This window comes from Phascolarctos cinereus, unplaced genomic scaffold, assembly GCF_003287225.1.
Source record: "Phascolarctos cinereus isolate Bilbo 61053 unplaced genomic scaffold, phaCin_HiC Scaffold_726;HRSCAF=1367, whole genome shotgun sequence".
NCBI lineage: Eukaryota > Metazoa > Chordata > Mammalia > Diprotodontia > Phascolarctidae > Phascolarctos > Phascolarctos cinereus.
The window spans coordinates 47253347-47278134 of NW_027556098.1; the positions used below are offsets into that span (position 1 = coordinate 47253347).

At 36.3% G+C, this 24788-nt stretch overlaps 1 protein-coding gene across 1 annotated transcript in view; it reads right to left on the bottom strand.

Moving 5' to 3' along the window:
• NCAM2 (neural cell adhesion molecule 2) overlaps nucleotides 1-24788 on the bottom strand; it is a 281382-nt gene that overhangs the window by 176422 nt on the left and 80172 nt on the right. Inside the window, exons 5-6 of the mRNA XM_020996054.2 lie at nucleotides 13838-13975; nucleotides 4573-4690 (exon numbers count right to left, since the gene is read on the bottom strand). Coding sequence (XP_020851713.1) covers nucleotides 4573-4690; nucleotides 13838-13975 — 256 coding nt within the window. The remainder of the gene's footprint in view (nucleotides 1-4572; nucleotides 4691-13837; nucleotides 13976-24788) is intronic.

Consider the following 24788-nt stretch of genomic DNA (forward strand, 5'->3'; position numbering starts at 1 on the left):
AATGGGGAGAAACTAGAAGCCTTCTAATAGGATCAAGAGTGAAGCAAGGTGTCCATTTATCACTATTATATTTCAACATTTTACTAGAAATGCTAGCTATAACAATAAGACAAGAAAAAGAAATTGAAGGAATAAAAATAGGCAATAAGGAAACAAAACTATCAGTCTTCACAGATATGATGACATACAAAGAGAACCTGAGAATTAATTAAACAAAGATGAAAAAAAATTAACAACTTTGGCAAAGTTACAGGGTGTAAAGTAAAACTTCATAAATCATTAGATTTCTATAAATTACCCAAAAAAACCTGGCAAAAGAGATAGAAAGAGAAATTCCATCTAAAATAACCGCAGAGAGAATAAAATACTTGAGAGTCTCCCTGCACACAGGAATTTTTAAATACAATTCTAAAACACTTTTCACAAAAATAAAGATATCTAAACAGAGAAATATTAATTACTCATGGGTAGGTAGAGCCAAGGTAATAAAACTTCTACCTAAATTAATTTACTTATTCAATGCCATACCAATCAAATTATGAAAGATTATTTTATACAGTTAGAAAAATAATAACAAAATTCATTGGGAGGATCAAAAGGTCAAGAATATTAAGAGAATCAATGGGAAAAAGTAAAGGAAGGTGGCCTACCAATGTCAAATTTCAAACTATAATGCAAAGTGGTAATCATCAAAACAATTTGGTACTGGCTAAGAAACAGAGTGGTTGATCAGTGGAATAGATTAGGTACACACTATATAGAAGAAAATCACCACAGTATCTAATATTTGATAAACTGAAGAATCCAAGCTTTTGGAATAAGAATTCACTATTTGACAAAAAAAAACTGTTGGGAAAACTGGAAAGTAGTCGGACAGAAACTAAGAAGAGACCAACATCTCACATTGCATACCAAGATAAGGTCAAAATAAACACATGATTTAGTTATTAGCAAATCAGGGGAGCATGGAAAAAATTATCTGTCAGACCTAAGCATAAAGAAAGAATTTATGATCAAACAAGAGATAGGAAGGATTACGAGACACAAAATAGATAATTTTGATTACATGAAATTTTAAAAATGCACAAACAAAACCAAAGCAGCCAAAATTAGAAGGAAAGCAGGAAACTGGGAAGACTATTTTACAGTAAAGGTCTCATTTCTCAGATATATGTGGAACTGAGACAAATTTATAAAACTAAGAGCCATTCCCCAGTTGATAAATGGTCAAGAGATATGAATAGGCAGTTTTCAGACAAAGAAATCAAAGCTATGTATAGTCATATGAAAAAATGCTCTAAATGATTATTGAACAGAGAAATGCAAATTAAAACAACTCTGAGGTACCACCTTATAGCTATGAGAATGGCTAACATGACAGAAAACGAAAATGATCAATGCTGGAAAGAATGTGGAAAAATAGGTACGTTAATGAACTATTGATGGGATTGTACCCTCGTCCAACTGTTCTGGAGAACAATTTGAAACTATGCTCAGAGGGCTATAATACTGTCCATGGCTTCTGACCCAGCAATAGCATTACTAGTTATGTATCCCAAAGAGATCAAAGGAAAAGAAAAAAAGACCTACATGCACAAAAATATTGATTGCAGCTCTTTTTGTGGTGGCAAGGAAAGGTAAAATGAGGGAATGCCTATTAGTTGCAGAATGGCTAAACAAATGTGGTATATGATTGTGATGGAATGCTATTATGCTATAAGAAATGATAAGAAGAATGGTGTCAGAAAAACCTAAGAAGGCTTAAATGCACTGATGCAAAGTGAAATAAGCAGAACCAGGATACTATTGTACATAGTAATGGCAATACTGTAAGTATTATAAACTATAAAAAGACTAAGCTATTCTAATCAATACAATGATCCAATGTAATTCCAAATGACTCATGATGAACTCTGAGTGCAGACTGAAGCATATTGTTTTTCACTTTCTTTATTTTTCTTGTTTGTTTGGGTTTTTTTTGCAACATGGCTAATACAGAAATATGTTTTGCATGACTTCATATTTATGATGGGTATCATATTGCTTGTCTTCTCAATGGTAGGGAGGGGCTTTATGAAGGGAGACAATTTGGAACTCAAAATTTTAAAAATTATGTTAAAAAAATAAAAAAATGCAATAACAAATTTCATCTGGAGGAACCACAGGTCACAAAATTAAAGGGAAATAATGAAAAAATAGGAAGAGGACCAAGTAAAGCTAATTCTCAAAATCTCTGCAAAAAAACATTATCAAAACTGTTTGTAACTATTTAAAAAAATAGAAAACTTGATCAGTGGAACAGATTAGGTTGAACAAGACCTGGAAGTAATCAAACAATGCTGGACAGTGCTCAATAAACCCAAGGATGCTAATTACTAGGAGAAGGACTCCCTATATAAACAAAACTATTGGGACAACTGTAAAGCAATTGGACAGAAATTAGATTTAGACCAACATCTCACATTACATACCAACAAGCTACAAATGGCTACATGACCTAAAAAGAAAAGTCACAAATTAAAAGAAAAGGGATACTTCCATACCTTTTACAATTATGAGAGTTTAGTTTCAGGACAGATGGCAACACCTGGGAGTCTAGAGGGAATAACATCCAGAAAATGGTAAGGCCCACTGGGCTGGGTGATAAGGGCAGGGAAGACTGTAAGTTGTGGAGGTAAGCTTCCATCTTACTAGAAAGACTAGAAGGTATGAAAAGATACAAAGGGTGTGAATGGTCATGGCCAGGAATTAGGGGAGGGAGAACAAGAAACAATTAGCTGAAAAAATGTTTCTGCTGACATAGTAAAAATATACAGGAACAAAAGTCCTTGTAGATAAATGGTCAAATCATACAAACAGGCAGTTTTCAAAAAAGACGTCAAATATATCAATCACGTTAAATTCTCAAGATCACTAATAATTATATAAATGCATATTAAAACAACTCTTGCTGACTCTACCTCTTACCCATGAGATTGTTAAAGGTGACAAAGGAGGAAAATTGCAACTGTTGAAAGGGATATGGGAAAACAAACACACCTAATGGAGCTGTAAATTGGACCTACTGTTCTGGAAAGCAATTTGGATCTATAGCCCAAAGGTCACTAAACTACATGACTTTGTAATACCACTACTAGACATATATCCCAAGAAGTCAAAGATAAAGGGAAAAGGACTTTTTGTTTCTGATTCTTGCTTATCTAGTCTATTCCACTGATCTTTTCTCTCTTTTTAAAAAACCATTACCAGGGTAGCTAGGTGGTGCAGTGGACAGAGTACTGGCCCTGAAGTCAGGAGAACCTGAGTTTAAATCCGGCCTCAGACCAAACACTTGACACTTACTAGCTGTGTGACCCTGGGCAAGTCACTTAACCTCAACTGCCTAAAAAAAAAATAAATAAAAAAACCATTACCAAATAGCTTTGATGATTACTGATTTATATAATAGTATGGAAATGTTGAGAACGCAGCATGGTATGAGATTAGAAAGCTGGCCTTGGAGACACAAAGAAATGGGTTCTAGTCCCTCCTCTGACACACATGGGCTCTTTGACCCTGGGAAAGTCATTTAGCCTTTCAATGCTATATACAACTTTCCATAAATTACAGAGAAGATGATAACTTGTATTGAATGAGAGAGTTTTTTTGCCTGGAAGTTTTCTATACCCATGAAATCACAGGTCCAGTCCCTATTCCTATGAAAGTACTATTGTTTACTGATTCTGTGAGGTTTTCCAACTCATTTTTACCCAAACTTTCTTGATCTCACATCCCATCAATAAAAAACATTTTTTGAGTAGTATGCCAAAATACGTACATTTATTTATAAATTATATACATGTAATACTATGCCAATATATTATGTACATTATAAAACAGAGAAACATGTATTGAAAAAGAAGAAAAACAAAATATTTTAAATAAATTACCTATAGATAATACAGAAAGACAATAATTTTATCTACTGGTAGTATAGAAAGTTGTTTTATTCTCCCTAAAAAGTATTTTTAGTCAGAGCAATGTGACTGAATATTTTGAAAATTTTAGTTTAACACTTTGTGATACAGCAATTCAAATGTCTGTTTATTTGGTATTTTTAAATGAGTTGATTATTGTCTTTGGGTTTGATGGCTATCATATATGAAAAAGATATCACACAAACATGTAGAACCAAATGGAAGAAGTAATCAATGACTATATTTCCAAATTCTAACACTCATTTTTAAATCACATTCCACTAATTATGCAAAACTTTTTCTTGACATCTGGCTAATAAATATTTGTATTCCTTGAATTCCATTATCATCCATAATCTCTTGAAAAAGTATATTTGTAATGAAAGCAAGCATTTATGGATTATATTGACAGCTATTACAGATATAATTATTTTTCATGCATGACACTACTTTATCAAATTGAAAAAAAATGTCCCAGCCAATTAACCTAAATAAAGCAGAAAAGTTTGCTTCAAGACACCATCCAAATCTTTGATTTTTACAAATTTCATTAGTGAAAGGTGATAGATTAAATTTAGTGCTTGTTTTTTGATATACTATTTAAAGTAAAACTTACCTATACCAGCTGATATTTGGCTCTGGTGAGCCAGTAGCCCTACAAGACAACACCACTTCTTCTTGTCGATCGGCAGTAGCATTGAAGAACATAAGTGGCATTGTAATTGCTGGTGGAACTAAGAAAGAAAATAAAATTATATCTGAAGTAAATATTCTTTTAAATCACTATTGCCACAGAATCATTTAAAAATAATTACCTTCGCATATTAGTTGTATAAACATAGCATCTTTCTCTACATATGTCTAATTTCTTTTCCACATATAAATATATATCACACATACATTGTATATACATTTACATATATATGTACATTTATGTACATATATACATATCATATATGGGCCCTCACTGCTATTAGACAACCATTTTACACCTCCCTAAATTAACTCCTTACCACAATCACCACAGCAACTCTTCCAAACCTTTTCATTGCTCTTCAAACCTCCCATGGCTTCCTCTTCCCCTACCCTCTGAGCTTGCCTTACATTTTATTAAAAAATTCAAGGCTACTCTCGGGGGGCTTTCTCTTCTCTCCTCCTTCTCTCATTATTCTGATGCTTTCTGCCACTATCTCCTTTATGCTTGTCTCACATGAAGAGACAGACCTTCTTCTTCTTTTAAAATGATGATACCACTTCATCCTGTGTTCTCCAGCAGACTGCCCTCTCTCTATCATCTCCACTCTGTCATTTATCTTTAATTTTTCCAAGTCTATTGGCTGCTTCCCTACTACTTACAAACATGCCTATATCTCCCCTATCCTTAAAAAACCCTCACTTGATTCATTCATTCCTGCTAACTACTGTCTCATATCTCTTCTGCCTTTTGTGGCTAAACTCCTTGAGAAGGACATCTATAATGGGTGATTTCACTTCCTTTCCTCTCACTCTCCTTATAACTCTACAGTCTGGCATCCAGCCAACCTCATTATTCAACTTAAATTGCTCTCTCCAAAATTACCAATGGTCTCTTAGTTGCCAAACCCAATTGCCTTTTCTCAATTCTCATCCTTCTTTATCTCTATGGAGCCTTTAATACTATCAATTACATTTTTTTTCCTCTAAGTTTTCATGAGACTTTTCTCCTTTGGTTCCCTTCCTACCTATATAATCCCTTCTCAGACTCCTTTGCTAGATCTTCATCCAGATCATGCCTACTAATCATGGGTGTCCCAAAAAGCTCTGTCCTGGAGCCTCTTTTTTTTCTCCTTCTAAACTATTTCATTTAGTGATCTCACCAGCTCCCATGGATTTAATTATTTTCATGTTTGTGATTCTCAATCCACTTATCCAGCCCTAAACTTTCTGCTGACCTCCAGTCTCTTCTATCCAATTGATCACTAAACATCTCAGATTAGATAACCTGTAGGCATCTTAAATTCAACGTATTCAAAACTGAACTCATTTTCTTCCTTCAAACCTTCCTCCATTCCAAACTTCCCCCAAATTGTCAAGGGTACCACCACCTTCCCAGCTCCCCAGGTATGCATTATTCTCAACTCATTACTATTTCTCATCGTCCTCTTATCCAATGGTTACTGAGGCCTGTAGATTTCATCTTTTCAACATCTCTTGAATAAGCCCCCATCTCTCCTCTTATATTGCTACCAACCTGATTCAGGCCCTCATTTCCTCGTCTCTGGATTATTACAGTAGTTGGTCTCCTTGCCGCAACTGTCTCCCCACTTTAGTCCATCTTCCACTTAGCCATCAAAACAATTTTCCTAAAATGCAGGTCTGACCACATCTCCTCACTACTTAATAAACTCTAGTGGCTCACTATTACTTCCAAGATTTACCATAACATCCTCTGTCTGATATTGAAAGCTTTTCCTAACCTGGTTGCCCCTTATCTTTTCAATCTTCTTGTACCTTACACCCTCTCACCCCCAACTCACCCTCTGATCCAGTGACACTGGCCTCATTACTGTTCTATGAACAAGATACGTGACCTCTCAGCTACAGGCATTTTTACTGGCTCTCCTTCCTCACTTTTACTTCCTTGCTTGCCTCGACTTTCTAAAATCCCATCTTTTACAGGAAGCTTTTTCTAATCCCTCTTAAATCTAATGCCTTCCCTCTGTTGATTGTTTTTTATTTATCCTTTACAAAGTTTGTTTATACATAGTTGTTTGCATGTTGTCTTCACCATTAGACTGGGAGCTCCTCAAGGGCAGGGACTGTCTTTTGTCTTTTTTTTTTTTTGTATTCCAGTGTCTAGCACAGTGCCTGGCATGTAGTAGGTACTCAATAAATGCTTACTGATGATTTAAAAATATAATTAATCTAATTTCCTCACAGTAAGACCACCTTCAATAAATCAATCAATAATAATTAGGAATTTATTAAGTGACCACAAAGTGCCAGGCACTAGAAGTACAAAGAACAAATCAATCCCTACTGAAAAAGAGCTTATATTCTAATGAGGAAGACAACAGTCACATATAAGCATATCAAACATAAAATACAAATAAATAAAAAGTAGTTTAATACATGGGAGGGAGGATATTAGCAATTGGGGGAATTTAGGAAAGGCCTTGCCGGAACTGCATCTTGAAGAGAGGGACTCTATAACGTAGAGATAAGGAGAGACTTCATTTTTAATCACGAGATATTAGTGCAAAGGAAAGGAGATGAGAGATGGAGAGTCATGTATGAGGAACAGAGAGAGGCAAGTGTGGATGGATCCCATAGAGTGTGAGGAAAAGGAGTAAAGTTGAATGAGGCTAGATAGTTTAGAGGAAGGTTGTATAGGGCTTTAAAAGCTAAACAGAGTGGTTTGTATTTTATCTCTGGGACAATAGGAAGCCATTGGAATTGAGTGAATCCCTGGAGAGCCATATTGTCAACTCCACACTTTAAGAAAAATTACTATGGCAGCAATGTGTACGGCGACTTGGACTGGGTAGAGACTTGGCAGGCAGACCAATTAAGAGGTTATTGTAATAATTTAGCAGAAAAGAAACAAAGGCCTGAACTGAGGTGGTAGCTGTGTGAGCAAAGAGAAGGAGCAAGATGAAAAAGAAATGGTGAAAGCAGAAATTTCTACAACTGGCAAGGGAATGTTTATGTAGGATGATGGAGAGTGAGGAATCTAGGATAACACTGAATTTACAAACCTCGCAGACTAGAAGGATGAGAAAGAGATTTGAAAGAGAGAAGGATTTGGGAGCAAAGATAAAATATTTAGTATTGGATATGTTGAGTTTGAGATATTTCCAAGACATCCAGTTTAAAATGTCCAGTAGATAACTGGTGATGCCAATTAGGTCCAATAGGTAATGGGACTGAAGGTAAGTGGAAAGACTAGATCACTACATAGAGATGATAGTTAAACTCAAAGTAGCTGATAGGCTACTAAAGAGAGTGAAGAAGGCAAAGAGAAGATAACCTAAGGCTGAACCTAAGGAGGGCAATAGGGATGAGCCAGCGAAAGAGACTGAGAAGGGACAGTAAATAGGCAGGACCACCAAGGAGAGAGATAACAGTGTCACAAAAAGCCAGAAAAGAAGAATATTCAAGAGGAGTCAAATGCAGGAAGGAGACTAGTGAAGAAGTATGAAGACTTAAGACCATAAGATTTGACATTTACAAGATGACTGGTAATTCTGAATAGCGCAGTTTCAGTTGAGTAATATGGTCAGAAGCCAGATCGTGAAAGAGTCGAGCAGTGAGAGAAAAGAAAGTGGAGGAGGTGGCAACTGTAGACTGATTTTTCAAAGAGTTTGGCTAAGGAAGGAGGAAAGATATTAACATGATAACTTGGGAGAACAGTAGGATCTGGTGAAGATTTTTTAAAAAGGCCAGGAGATATCTGAGCATATATAAAGACAGTATGAAAGGAAATGATAGGAAGAGGATGAAGATTCAAGAGAGAGGGGATGAATGAAGGAAGACACAGTCTGCTGGAGAAGACATGAAAGGATGGAATCAAGACTGCATGTAAAGTGATTGGTCTTGGCACAGATAGGGGCCATCTCTTTGTCAGAGATTGAGGAAAAGGAGAAGAGAGTCAGAGATAATGTCAAGATGTTCTGAGATGAAAAGAAAGGGAGAAGAGAGTTCACTTCAAAAGGTCTTAATTTTACTGGAAAAGTGAGAGAAGGAGGGAAAGGTCTGGGAAGTCTGAGAAGGGAAGAAGTTTGGAAAGTTTCTGTGATGAGTGGGATATGGAATAAGGAAGGAATAAGAGGGCTGCCTTGCTGCAGTGAAGGTCCAGTTAAGATTGGATAATGAGGATTTGTAATGTACCTATACAGGAGCTTGTGAGATTTGCTCCAGGTGTGTTCAGCTGCTCATGACAAGCACGGAAGAAGCAGATGGTTTGGCAAATGATGAGCAGTGATAGAACAAGGGGAAAAGAATTTTGAGAGCAGGGGACAGAGTAGTTAAGTAGGTGACCTTGTGTCCTCAAAGGCTATACCAGCAAAACATACTCTGTTTTAGTTTCTCTGATGCTAGAATGACTTCAAGTATTGTGTTGGCAAGAGACTGAGTTCCTGATTGAGAACCAACTCAGGTAAGCACTGAGAGGCTTGACACCAGTCATTTGCTCAAGTGATGGATTAGTTGACCATGGAAACCCACAAAACAAATTTAAAAATATTTTTAAATGCCCTCAAGTCTGTGCAACTACCTTCCACCACTATAGTGACAGTAGAGGAGTGGAAGAAAATGAGATAGAGTAATCAGTTCTAAGACCACATATAATCACAAACTTAACTCCAAGTATATTAAATGTGAGGTCTTTGTTTAATGATCAATACATTGAAATGCTACTGAAAGAAATTAACCACATCAATCAATGCTCTATTCTCACAATAAACCAAATTAAAAGCTATTTCTAAATGGAAGAGTGGCTCAAAGAGTTTCCTTGAAGATAGAAAAAAAGGTGATGGGAGGGTTGGCTTAATTGTGTTCCCAAAGGCAACAAAAAAATCTCATCTCTTGGGATATTGGTGATCTTGATTTTACAGTGCTCATGAGTATAATAAAAAGATGATCATGTAGAAAACAGCAATTTATGAGTCAAGATTTGTTGCCCTGAATGAAGTGGCAAAGAATTCTATGAAGAACACTGACAAGATCCTCCAAACCAAATCAACATGCATTTTTCTTTTTTAAAAAAGTTTTCACTTATCTTTTTATATTACTATAACTTTCTAAAGACAACCCTCCTATCTACTACATAAAAATCTCATTTTCGAGAAAGAAGTACAGCTAAGAAAAACAGGTCAGCAAATTGCCTTGACTCTATAAGAATGAGGTTCATGACATTCCTAACTCACTCACTACCACTTTTATAGTGGCCTTATTACAACAAATAACAAATATCTCCTCCTTCTTTCTCCTTGCCCAGGATATTTCTTTTTCCTCTTTTAAAAAAAAAAATTGAACAACCATGCCAATAGTCAATTTCTCATTGTTCACTAAGAAGACTTAAAAACTGGAACATCTAATATCATTGAGGAGAAAATGTAAGCAACTGTATCAATACGGCCCCTTTGAGTTATTCAAACATGTTTTCCTAAGCTGCTTTTTTCTACTATGTTTCCTTTCAAAGTCTTTTGACTCTGTGCTTTTGTCAACGAGAGTGTTTAGAAATCACTGGTTTTGTTGCAAGTCCCATTTTGTTACTTATAGTATCATTATCAGTTTTGCAAGTTAAATTATTCTGTGTTGCATGGCAATTTCTTTTGCTTTTCATTATAACATTCTAATCATCTCTTTCCCTCATGGTAGTTTAAGCATAGTATTATGGGATTCTCACTGGAGTTCTTTCTGGTTGCTTATAGTCCCTCATCATTTGAAATATTTTTTACTTGACTTGGGTGCTCTGGGCCTTAAGAATCACGTTTCTGGGTCCATTATATATGTCCTTTACATGTTCTGGCTTATTTCTGATGATGACCTGTGAATTTTATCAAATTCACTTTCTGCTAATTATAGTATTTCTTGGTATCTTTTATGGCTTTTTGGAATATGATATTCAAGGGTTTTTTTTCATTATTTCCTCTGGAAGCCTAGTGATACTGAGATTATTTCTCTGTGTCCTCTTCTCCAGCTCATTTATGTTCTTCCAATTTTGTTTTCTTTTTACATTGCTCTCTAGTTTCTTGTATTATTGAATTTTTGAGGTGTTTCTTCTATTTTTTAGGGTGCTCACTGTTCCATTTAAGATTTCCAGTTTCTCTCCAAGTTTATTCCATTTCTTATCTTTTCCTTCAGTTTGTTCACTGGGCCTTCCTTACCACTTATTCTTGGAAGACTTGTGGTCATTCCATATTCTTTTTTAGAGTTATTGAAGACTCACTTTTTACTTGTGGAATTTTATCCTGGGATTCTCTAACTCTACAACGTTTCTCCATTACATTAAGAATTTTCCTTTGCACATTTTCTCAGCTGTTTCATTATTCCTCCCTCCTAATTCTTATGAGATTTAGCTACTGTTAAGAAGTGGAGTATTCTAGCTGAATTGTTCAGAGACTGAAAGGAGTGGCTACACAAAGTCTTTGATGATTTTTTTTCCTCTGAAGGATTATACTCAGTTTTGCTGGGTAGATGATTCTTGGTTGTAATCCTAGCTCCTTTGCTCTCCAAAACATCATATACCAAGCCTTTTGATCCTTGAAAGTTGAAGTTGCTATATCTTGTGTTACCCTGACTGTGATACAGGCTCTGATATATAAACATACTTTCTATTAGTCATGTTGTAAAGAGGACCAATTATACTTTTTTAAGGAGCTTTCTTCAGCAGACTTTTGTGCTTCTAAACATTTGGCTTAATCTTTTTTTTTTTTAAGGTGCTACTTTGGATATTTTTTGTGACTCCTTTATCAAGTTATTGACTCTTTTGTCATGATTTTCTTGCATCACTCTCATTTCCTTTCTCAATTTTTCTTGTACCTTTCTTATATGATTTTTTCTTTTTGAGCTCTCCCAGGAATTCTTGTTGAGTCTGAGACCAATTCACATTTTTCTTTGACACTTTAGATGCAGCTATTTTGACTTTGTTTGACTCCTGAGTCTGCATTTTGATCTTCCCTGTCTCCACAATAATGTTCTATGGTCAGATCCTTTTTTGTTATTGTTGTTTGCTCATTTTTCCAGCTTATTTCTTGATTTCTAACTTTATGTTAAAGTTGGGCTCTACTCCTGGGGGTGAAGAGGGCACTGTCCCAAGCTTCAGATTTTTAGTGCTGCTATTTTCAGAGCTAGTTTTGGGGTCCTATAAATTTTATTTCTTCCCAGGTGGCAAGATTTAAGGAAAATTATGGTCACTGCTCTCCTGACCTATGTTCTGGTCTGTGAGCAATCATAAGTACTCTTTTCTATTCTGGACACTGTGACCAGTGTCTCTGCTCCTGCTAGTGCTCCTCTCTGCCCTGGAACTCCAACCTGGAACCATGTCTGGGTCATGCAGCCAAGAGTTGCATTCAGTGACAGCAAAAGGTCCCTTTTAATTCCCTTCTGACCAGTTGTCTGACCCTCTTATTATATGTGGGCTGAGTCCTGGAAGCCACCACTGCTGATTCAGTGACACTCAAGGCCTGCTGCTGGCTTGTGAGGTGTGGCCTATGATGGACTGAATTCTATTCCCACCCCAGTGATTCAGACCTTTCCTGTCAGTCTTCTAAGGTCTTGGCTGGAAAATTATTTCACTCCCTCCTTTTGTTGGTTCTGCTACTCCAGAAATCATTGTGAGGCATTATTTAAAGTTGTTTGGAGGAGAATTTTGGAGAACTCAGGCATGTCCCTGTCTTTACTCTGCCATCTTGGCTCCACCCACCTCTGCTTGGTTTTTGAGGCCCTTCACTGTTTGCTATCCAAATAATTTTCCAATCTTAACTGATATTCTTTCATATGCTCTATTTTGCAGCTAATTTGGCCTCCTTATTGCTCTGAAAATGTACTCCATACTTTACCACCTTGAGACAATCACCATTCCTTATACCTGGACATAATGCCCTTCTTTCACCCATGTTCACCCAAATCCCACCCATCTTTCAAGATCCAAATTAATACTGACCTCTTTTTAGTGAAACCTTTATACTATCCTCCATAACTCTTGACATCCAGAGTTAGAACTGAGCTTTCCTTCCCTGGAAATCTCATAATACTGACTTATTTTGTACTTGTGGCAGTTCAGTGGCACAGTGGACAAAATGTTAGACTTGGAATCAGGAAGACTTGAGTTCAAATCCTTCATTAGATGCTTACTAGTTGGGTGATTCTGAGCAAGTCACATAACCACTCTTAATCTTAGTTTTCTCATTTATAAAACGGAAATAATAATAGTACCTCTCCTACAGGGTATCATGGGGATCAAATGAGATAATGTAGGTAAACCTGATCTGCAAAACTTAAAGTTCTATGTAAATGCTGGTTATTGTTATCATCACCACCATCATCATTATCATCAATGAACCTCTAATTCATTTAATATGTTTTATTAGATATTGTATTCATTTGTGTTTGCTGTAGGGTAATATGGCTGCCAATCAAGGACCACTCGTTAAATCCTCTAACATTAATAGTCGCTTCAAAGCAAGAAATAAACAAACAAAAAAGTTTATATAAATGCACAGAAAAAAATAGAAAAAAATGCTATAGATTTGTATGAAATCTTTCCTCTTGATTTTATTCTCAAAATGAGGCTCTAGGGAGTCAGGAACACCATTTTATGAGTGGAAGGAACACATACAGGATTTTTCTCTATTATATCAGTATATTCCACCATTATACTTTCATAAATATTGTAATATGTACCTATTAATATTGAAAGAGAAAATTTTGTACCTTAACTGGAACTTCATAAGATTTAAAAGATAGATTAAATAAATCTATTTAACCTATCATATAAGAGAAGATATCTCTACATGCACCTATATAGCTAATTTTTTTCCAAGAGATAACTAGATAGATAGCAATGGCAAAATATGACTTTTTTTAATCTATCATATTAATAGAATTTTAGACTGGGAAAGGATCCATAAGTCCATGTGGTAGTACCCTCTCATTTTAAAATTATGGAATGAAGCCCAGAGAGTTAACACATGTTGATGAATAAACAATACATGATGAGCCTCTTAACTCATTTCACTTCCCATGGTGGCCTATTTTTTTCTTTTTCATTAAAGCCATGGTGCAGTCCTTTTAATCACTTAAACTAATATTGTTACTAAGTCATGAATAAACAATAACCAAAATAAAAACAAGAAAGAATTCTAATTAAATATACACATATCTGATTTATGGCTTACCATTAACAATAACTATGATATCTCGAAAGTCAATTTCTCCTCTAGCTTCCACTCTTCCTTCACATCTGTATATTCCTTCATCACTTTTGTTGATATTAAGGATCTGGAGATTATTATTTGCTAACATAGCAAATCGATCTGAAATATGAATAAAGTGGAAAAAATAGTATCAATAATTGAAGGTATAGTCTAATATGCTTTAAATTACAAGGTTAACATATGACCCTTATTTTACATTTTTCATCAACAAAAAAATTTAAAGTTTAAATGTAGTTTAATAAACTCCAAACAACCCTGCTCCCCACCATTTTTCTGAAAATGAATTAAATATTTTCTTTCTATATTAAGTGGTGAGGCTATTACCCATCTCCCCTCCACTAGCCCTGCACTTTGGTACATGGATATCAAAAATCATATACAGAATAACAAAACATAGAGATTACATGTATCATCCTAACCAAATGAATCAATGTTCTGATTGCCTATAAGAGGCGCTTTTCAGTTAGAGAAAGAGCTGAGTAACATTCTTTCTTTATAAAATATTTCTACCAACAAATTTACATATGCTGAGGAAGTAGTTAAATGACTTCATAACTTTTTAAAATTTTATTTATTTGTTTTTAGTTTTCAACATTCACTTCTTTAATATTTTGAGTTCTAAATTTTCTCCTCCTCTCTCCACTCTGCCCCTCCCCAAGACGGCATGCAATCTGACATAGGCTATATATGTACAATCATATTAAACGTATTTCCACATTAGTCCTGTTATAAAGAAGAATTAGAACCAAAGAGAAAAACCAGAGACAGAAGAAACAAAAAAATATGAGAAAATAGTATGCTTTGATCTGCATTCAGACTCCATAGTTCTTTCTCTGGATGGAGACAGCATTTTCCATCTCATGAGTCTTTTGGAATTGTCTTAGATCCTTGTATTGCTGAGAAGAGTTAAGTCTGTCAAAGCTGGTCATTGCACAATGTTGCTGTTACTGTGCACAATGTTCTGGTTTTGCTCACTCCACTCAGCGTCAGTTCACGTAAATCCAGGTTTTTCTAAAGCCCAACTGCTCATCATTTCTTATGGCACAATAGTACTTCATTACGTTCATATACCACAACTTATTCAGCCAGTCTCCAATTTCTTGGCCCCACAAAATCAGCTGCTATAAATATTTTTGTACATGTTGGTCCTTTTCCCCATTTTTATGATCTATTTCAAACACAGACCAAGAAGTGGTACTGCTGGGTCAAAGGGTATGCATAGTTTTATAACCTTTTGGGCACAGTTCCAAATTGCTCTCCAGAATGGCTGGATCAGTTCACAATTCCACCAACAATGCATGACTCCATCATTTTTAAGTCACATAATGGGTGGACATACGACTACATTATTAAATTTCCTTTTGGGACATTGTGAGTACAATATGCTAAGGTCTCAACAGTTTTTCCTTAAAAGGTACTAAAACTTTCCTTGACATTTAATTGGTTAGATAATGAAGGCACTATCACCTCCACCCCAACACACACACACTACCATCTTCAATCTCTCTTCTCTATTGGCCCCTTTCCTATTACCCACAAAGGTACCTATATCTCTCCTATCCTCAAAACAAAATAAAAAACCCTCACTTGGTTCTTTTATCCTATATCATTCCTCCTCTTGATGGTTAAACTCCCTGAGGAAAGCTATCTAATCCCAATGTCTCTACTTTCTCCCCTCTTTATTGAAACCTTCTGCAATCTAGCTTCCAGCCTAATCATTCAATTGATTCTGTCTTATCAAAAGATATTAATGGTCTCTTAATTGCCAGTTCTAATGGTCTTTTCTTAATCCTCATCTTTCTTGACCTCTCTGCTGCCTTTCACACTCGATCACCTCGTCTTCTTGGATACTCTCTAATGTCCAAGTTTTTATGACACTACTTGCTCCTGGTGCTCCTCTAGTCTGACCATTCCTTCAGTCTCCTTTGCTTGTTTCTTTTTCATCCATGTCATATATTCTAACTGTGGGCATATCCCATGGATTTGTCCTATGCCATCTTCTCTTTTCCCTCTACACTCATTGATCTCATAAGCTCCAATTGATTCACTTATTGTCTCTATGCAATTGATTCTCAGATTTATTTGTCCACCACTGAGCTCGGCCCCTCATCACCAATTACCTTTTAGAGTTCTCAAAATACAGGTCCCACTGACATCTCAAACTCGACATATCCAAAACCTAACTTCTCCCCCAACCTTCCTTTCTTCTGAGCTTCCCTATTACTGTCAAGGACACCACCATTCTTCCAGTCATCTACGCTCACAAGCTTAATATCATCCTTAACTCTTCACTCTCTCTCACAGCCCCCTCCACCCAACTCATATCTTATCAGTTTTCAAGTCCTGTCATTTCCATGACCTTCATAATAACATCTCTCATATATGTCCTCTTCTCTGCACATTGCAACAATCCTGGTGGAGGTTCTTATTACCTCATGAGTAGACTTTATTGCAACAGCTTGCTGGTTGGTCTCCTTATCTTAAGTCTCTCCTTCCCCCAATCCATTCTCTATTCAGCCATCGAAGTGAACTTCCAATAATGCATGTCTGACTATGTGACCCTCTTACCTAATAAACTCTGGTGGTAATGCCTTATAAAATACTCCATTTAGCTTCTAAAGCCCTGCCAACCTGCCCCCTTCATACTCTTCCAGTCTTCTTATATTCTGCTTCCAGGCATATGTATACTACAGTCTTGCAACACTGGCCTCTTTTATGTTTTTCTCATAAGACAAACCATCTCCCAAATCTGAGCATTAAAAGCTAACTTTTTAAAAATACTGTTTTATTTTTTACAATTACATGTTAAGACAATTTTTAACATTCATTTAAAAAATTGAGTTCCAGATTCTCTCTCTCTTTTTTACCCCCCCCATTTGGTAAGCAATTTTATATAGGTTATGTATGTGCTGTCATGTAAAACATATTCCCATATTAGTCATGTTGTGAAATAAGAAACAGGCCAAAAGAAAAAAAAATGAAAAAAAATAAAGTGAAAATAGTATGCTTTGATCTGTATTCAGACGCCGCCGTTCTTTCTCTGGACATGGATAGCATTTTCCATCATAAGTCCTTTGGAATTGTCTTGGATTATTGTATTGCTGAAGAGAGCGAAATCATTCGTAGTTGATCATCACACAATGTTGCTGTGTATAATGTTCTCCTGGATCTGGTCACTTTACTTTGCATCCGTTCATATAAGCCTTTCCAGTTTTTTTCTGAAATCCTTTTGCTCATCGTATCTTGTAAGCTAACACTTTCTAAGTGTTCTGTTTAGATGGCGATTAATGGAAAGACCTTGTAAATGCTATTTTGTTAAGGGTCTCAACAGTAAGAGTGGTAAGTAGGGAAAGCATATGTCCCTTCACCAGGATAACCACTAGGATCCTGAAAGAGTTTTAATGTAACCATGTTGTGGTAGTAGTCTATCTCTGAGAATTTAAACCTATTAATATTGAGTCAGACCTAGAGAGAAGAGGGGTGTTTTGCAAACTTAGGTGAGACACTGAGTCACTCCTAAGGTAATATTAAAATCTCACTGGATAGGGCCCCCTTGTACTATACTTTCTTACAATGGAAAGATGAAAATAGGTGAGGATAGTGAATGAAAGAATGAATGCATGTATGAAAGAATGAAATGCATTTATTAAATACCTGCTATGTACCAAGCACAGTGTGAAGCCCTGGGGACACAAATATAAAAGGAATAGTCTTTGTTCTAAAGGAAATTACATTATAACTGCAGAGGCAACACATAGGAGAGTTTAGGTCAAAGTGTTTGGAAAGGCCCAGTAGTTAGTCCTTATAGTACAGAGACAATACATATAAGAAAGTTCTGATACAACATGGATGGAAAGGCCCAGTGGGTCAATCCATAGGGATCAGTGGCAGGGCAGGTGGAAATGCCTGTGTTCTGATGGGAGAAGCAGCTATGACAAAGCCCGATGTGGCTTAGGATTTAGTGGCAGGGCAGATGGTAAGCCCTGGTGGTGAAAAATGATATTATTAAGTAGGGGTCAGAAAGAAATAAGAAAGGAGGCTACTTTTATATCATGAACACTTTCTTCAAGAAAAATAATTCTGAACATTATGAATGTTAAATAATAACCTAAAATGATTACATTTTAATTGGCAGGAAATCAATAAAATAGAATTAGCTACATCAATAAACAATGTGGGAATCGTCTTTGAATAAGCTGCATGTACATTCAGACCACAGACTTGTCAGAACAAAGAAAGGAATTAATAGTTAGGAAAAAGGGTAATGATGATAAAAAAAAAGACATGACATAAAACTGAAACAACTTGATTGCCCATTGATAATGAAAAATGGGGAAGGTCCAGTAAAAATGACACTGACATCAAATTACAATAATTTTACACAAAAGAAGTCCGAACAGCACAGAAACTGCCTTACTCAGTAAACACCTGATGTGCTTATTAGACACAGAGAAATGACAACCAAAGGTTATGGCGATTTAGAATACAAAATCATTTGTAAAATGTTATGAAGATTAATGATGAATGTTTGTTCATTTGTTTATTGTTGTCCTTCATTCTTGAAGAGGATCAAAATGACATCATGATGTCGGGTCAACGCAGAAGGTGTTTGGCTACGACTGATCAGAATAATATGAGCTCAGAAGGCTCTACAAATAGCGCAAAGAGTCTATATGAACATTTGTGATGGAGACGTCTCTGAATATGAGCATCTCCTGTTTCTTTTGGGCTGCTTTGCTCAGAGCATAGCACCTTCTTTGACGTGGCATGTCAAGCTGGCTAATCCTATGCCAGGGTCTCCTATGTCTCACATTCAATACCAAGGCTCTTCAGAGACACCGTGAGAGTGTCCTTGTATCACTTCTTATGACCTTCATGTAAGTGCTTGCCTGGTGTGAGTTCTCTGTAAAACAGTCTTTTGGGCTTTTGAACAACAGGACCAGCCCACTGGAGTTGGGCTCTCTGCAGTAGAGTTTGAATGCCTGCTTAGCAGTTCAGCTCAAGAAAGGACCTCATTATCTAGTTATCTTATCTTGTCAGATGATCTTCAGCATTTTCCCAAGACAATTCAAATGGAAGAGGTTCAGTTTCCTGGCAGGGCACTGGTAGAGTGTCTAGTTTTTACAGGCATACAACAACTTTCCTTCAGAGCCTCCCAAATACCACGCTAGCACTGGCAATATGTGAGTCAACCTCACGATCTGTGTGTATATCCCTGGAAAGTATACTGCCAAAGTAAATGAACTTATCCAAAGCATTCAAAATCTCTTCAATGGTTTCACATATGGATGGTGTGGAGCTGGCTGGTGAGGAATCTGTTTTCATGGTGTTGTCAGGCCAATATTAGCACAAGTGGCATAGAATCGATCTATACTCTGTTGCATTTCAGCCTCAGAAGCTGCACAGAGTGTACAATCATTTATGAACAAAAAGTCACACATCAACTCTCCCTCCACTTTAGTTTTGGCTTGTTGCCTTTTCAAGTTAAATAATTCACTGTCAGTGTAGTAGCTGACTTTTGGTGTACAGCACTGCTTTTACACATTTGGGCCAGAACACTCTCAAACACTGGGATTGGTTTGACGAAAATGATGGGGAAAATCAGAAGCTACTAAATGGAAAATGAAAACTCCACAGGCTTTACCAGCAACATAATTCATCCATCTCTAAGAAGACAGCATTTAACTCCATCAAAAGGAAAGTGTAAGTGAAGCTTAGAGAGATCCAGATTTGGGGCTCAGTAAGAAGGCAGATGAGATTCAGTTTTATACTGATAGTAACAATCCAAAGCACTTCTGTAATACCCTGAAGGCTATTCATGGGCCAAAGACCTATGGTGCATCTCAACTACTCAGTGCTGATGGAGCCACATAATGATTAACAATGCCATTCTTTGTCCTTTGTTTTCAAAGAGGACCAATGACATCATGGGGGTGATGTCCTGACTTGTTCGTGAATTGGATTTAAGTGAGGCAGAGCTGCACAAAGTTATCAGCTTCACTCTCTTTTCTAGAGTAACAGAAATCCAACGGCAACATAAAAGTCAGGATGATGGGTGATGGTTCAGAATGCAGTGGATGACCTTGGAGTCTTCAATGTCTGGACAAGCTCTAAGTACTCCAAGAAGCCAGCTTCAGCTGCCTTAATGGCCAGTGGAACAAAGCATTCTCATTCACTCATTATGCTGGGGAAGTCTTCACATGCTTGGGAAAGACATTCCTCTAACTTCATTGATAGGTTTGAGGCCTGTCGGTTACCCTCAACCTGTTTTAGGCTATCTGCCAAGACAGTTTTACTAGGGTGCTGCACATGCTACAGTTTCTTGGAGCCTTGGGTAAAAGGCGGATACCAAAGGTAGAGGAGCAGCCCTGAAAAGGACTTTTAAGTCCTCACACCAGAGGTGCTCATACTTTTTTTTTTTTTTGGGCTAGGCAATGGGGTTAAGTGACTTGCTCAGGGTCACACAGCTAGTAAGTGTTATGGGTCTGAGGCCAGATTTGGACTCAGGTCCTCCTGAATCCAGGGTCAGTGCTCTATCCACTGCGCCACCCAGCTGCCCTGATGCTCATCCTTCCTGAACACCCCATAGACCCATCTAATAATATTAACACTTCATCAAGAGGGAAAATGCAGTGGAGGATAAAATTAGCTTAAAGAAAGCTTGGCAAAATATTTAATGTAGAGTCACCCCAAGAACATTTAAGAACAAAAACTGAGGAACAACAAACTGAAAAAAAAAGGAAAAGATATGTGGAGAATTTTATAACATACTCTGAACCTCAAGGACAGTACTTCACTTGAGTGCTAACACTGCACTGGGTGCTGGATATGATTACGAAAGGGCTGAGAATTGAGCAGCAATAGAAAAGCCTTCAGGAAACTGTAAAGCACCTTTAATAACCCCACTTTCCTTCCCAAAACAAAAGCCATCTTTTAAAGTACCAATATTCTACCATTGTTATGGAATAGTAAATGGTGGCAAAATATGAAATAAAACAGTTAACCAAAGAATTGATAATGAACACTGTACAACAACAGAGAGGTGCCTCGTGGGTGTGAGAAGGTTACAAAATATGTAATCAATGAGAACCTATCAAGAACTAGGACAACAAATCTCATCAGGGAAATGTATGAAAGAAAGACATGGTCAAGTCAAGTGGAGAGGGCAAGAGATGAAAAACTCCAACTGTACCCTCACAATGTCTGGTGGAAGTGAGGAAAGACCAGAACATTAGGTGGACCCTCTGTGGTGAAATCATGGGACATAGAAGACTTATGGAAGATGACATACGGCAGGCTGTCTCACAAGATAGTACAATCCTAGATGGATTCTAATCCACATTATTGGAGGGAACATGCAAATCGTAAGAGTTCAGATCCTTTTGATTATGTGTGTCTTTGCATTTTATGTATATTTCACATAAACCTCTCTAAACCTACATAATTTATCAGTAATATCCAAACACACCATAATTCTATCATAACAAAAGTTGGCTATCCATGAAGGACAAAAAGCAGGAGCAAGGGAAGTGCTGACATTTAAATAGTGCTTTAACAATTCCATTCCTGAGGCAGCTAGGTGGCACAGTGGATAGAGCACCAGCCCTGAAGTCAGGAGCACCTGAGTTCAAATCCAGCCTCAGACCGAACACTTGACACTTACTAGCTGTGTGACCCTGGGCAAGTCACTTAACCCCAATTGACTAAATAAAATAAATAAATAAATAAAAATTAAAAGGAATAAAACAATTATATTCCACAACTATTCTACTCAGATATCATGTTGGGCCAAAGAGATGACACTGGGATCTCAAAGGCATTATCAGTGTGATCTCTGACAGATTTTATGATGCTGAAACATAAACAGTCTAGGGGAAAAAGCTGGGTCTGTTTTCTAAGAACCATCTCGCAAAAGAACAAAGAACCACAACATTAGGAGGATGAGTATTAGGCTATGACCATCAGCTGAAAATAAATACGGTTCTCAGTACTTCATTTCAGCTTTTTTTTTTTTCTAGTGACAGAAGACAGATGGAAAAGGGGGTAACAAGTATTCATAATGATACTGATATAAAACCATCTACCAGTGTTAACTTCTGGTTACCATGATGTCAGAGTCAGAAACACACAACACTGAGCAGCTTCCATGTTAAAGGAGCAGAGAACTTGGAATATGATATTGTGGAAAGCAAAGGTACCAGGATTATGATCAAGCATGATCTACCCAGAAAACTAAGTATAATCCTATAACGGGAAAATGGATAGTTAGTGAAATAGAGGACTTCTAAGCATGCCTGATAAAAGACCACAGCTGAATAAAAAATCATACATTCAAATATGGGACCCAAGAGAAGAATAAAAAAATAAAAATAAGCAAGAAATCATACAAAACTTAATAAGGTTGAACTGTTTACATTCCTAAATGAGAAGATGACACATGTATCCCTTAAGAATTTTACCATCATTTTGGAAGTTAGAAAATCTATTTAGATAGAGGGCTTGGGTGTGAATTTATTATGTTGAGATGACCTCAAAAGGAAAATGTTGTTCTGTTATATCTGACTCTTTGTAACCCTGTGGACCATACTGTCCATGGAGTTTTCTTGGCAAAGATACTAGAGTGGGTTGCCATTACCTTCTCCAGTGGATTAAGGCAAAAAGACCATGCCCAGAGTCACACAGCTAGTAACTGTCTGAGGCTGGATTTGAACTAAGGTCTTCCTGACTCCAGGCCCAATGCTCTATCCACTGAACCACCTAGCTGCCTCTCAAAAAAAAAAAAGGTTATAAAAGAAGGATGTAGTGGGAGAAGGGGGGAAGGGAAAAGAAGAACGGAGAAAAGTATCACACATAAAGGAGGCATGCAAGGAAGTTTTTTACATTTGAGGGGAAAAAAAGTGGAGGAGGTGAGAAGCAGGCAATGCTTGAGATTGACTCATCTGAACTAGTTCAAAGAGGGAGTGTGTGTGTGTGTGTGTGTATACACATACATATACACATGCACACACAGATATATACGTACATATACACACACACATATACATACACAGATAAGATATAGAGATAGATATATACATACAGTTGAGTATAGAACTTCATCTTACCCAAAAGGAAAATAGCAAAAGGAATATAAGAAGGCAGGTGGGAGAGAGAATGACAGACAGCAGATTAAAGGATGCAGTGATCAGAAGTATTCTAGAGAATACTGAATAGGAATATAACTTTTCCCCAGTTTTAAATGGCACTTTCACAAAAATTGACCATATATTAGGACATTAAAACTTCATAAAAATTCAGAAAATCAGAAATATTAAACGTACCCTTGAGATATCATAATGCAATAACAATTACATTTAAAAAGGACCTTTGAAATATAAATATAAAATAGAAATATTAAAAATAAAAGGAGAGATTAATAAAATTGAAAAAAAAAACTCACCAAACTAATAAAATCCTAGAAGAGATGGTTTTATGGGGAAAAAAGAAACAATGAAATAAATAAACTATTGGTTAATTTGATAACCAGGGCAGCTAGGTGGCGCAGTGGATAGAGCACCGGCCCTGAAGTCAGGAGGACCTGAGTTCAAATCCGGCCTCAGAACAAACACTGGACACTTACTAGCTGTGTGACCCTGGGCAAGTCACTTAACCCCAATTGCCTTAAAAAAAAAACAACCAAATTCCCAATATCAAACATGAGAAGTATAAATATACAACCAATAAACATGAAATCAAAGCAATTATTAGGAAATATTTTGCCCAATTATATGCCAATAAAACTGACAATCTAACAAATGGATGAATAGTTATAGAAATATAGATTGCACAGATTAACAGAAGAGGAAACTGGACACTTAACCATCTTAGAAAAAGAAATTAAACAAGTTATAAATAAGCTATCCAGGAAAAATAACTACAAGACCAGGTGAATCTGAAAAGAAATTCTACCATTGTTCTAAAGAACAATGAATTTCAATACTATATAAACTATTGAAGATTAGATAAAGTAGGAGTTCTACCAACTTACTTTTATGATACAAATAGTGTTTTGATACCTAAACCAGAAAGAGCAAATATACACACATGTGTTACATTCCCCTAATGAATATTGATGCAAAACTTTTAAATAAAATGGTAGAAGGAAATTGCAACAATATATCAAAAAGATCATATATTAGCACCAGATGGGATTTTTACAAGGAATGTAGGGCTGGTTCTATGTCAGGAAAACTACAAGCATATTTGACCATACAATAATAAAAAAGAACAAAAATAATATGATTATAACAATAGATGTAGAAAAAGCTTTTTACAAAACACAACACCTATTAAAATATACTAAAATGCTTAAAAGGAGCTTTCCTTGAAATTATAAGTAGTATCTATCTAAAACCAAGGGCAAGCATCATCTGAAGCCTTCCCAATAAGATCAAGGGTGATGCAAGGCTATCCATTATCACTACCTTTATTAAATCCTGTACTAGAAATACTAGATACATCAATAAGACAAGAAAAGTAAATTAAAGGAATAAAAATAGATAATGAGGAAACAAAACAATTATTCTTTGCAGATGAATATGATGGTATACTCAGAGAACCCTAGAAAATCAACCAAAAAACTACTCAGAAAAAATAAGTTTAGCAAAATTGCAGGGTACAAAATAAATCCACATAAATCATTAGCATTTTTATATATTACCAACAAAACTCAGTAGGAAGAGATGGAAAGAAATTCCACTTAAAATAACTACAGACAATATAAAATACTTCGGAACTGCCCTGCTAAGACACACAGGAATTATAGGAACACAATCATAAAAGACTTTTCACCCAAATAAAGCCAGATCTAAATAATTGGAGAATATTAATAGCTCATGGGTGGGCCTGACCAGTATAATAAAAAATGGCAATA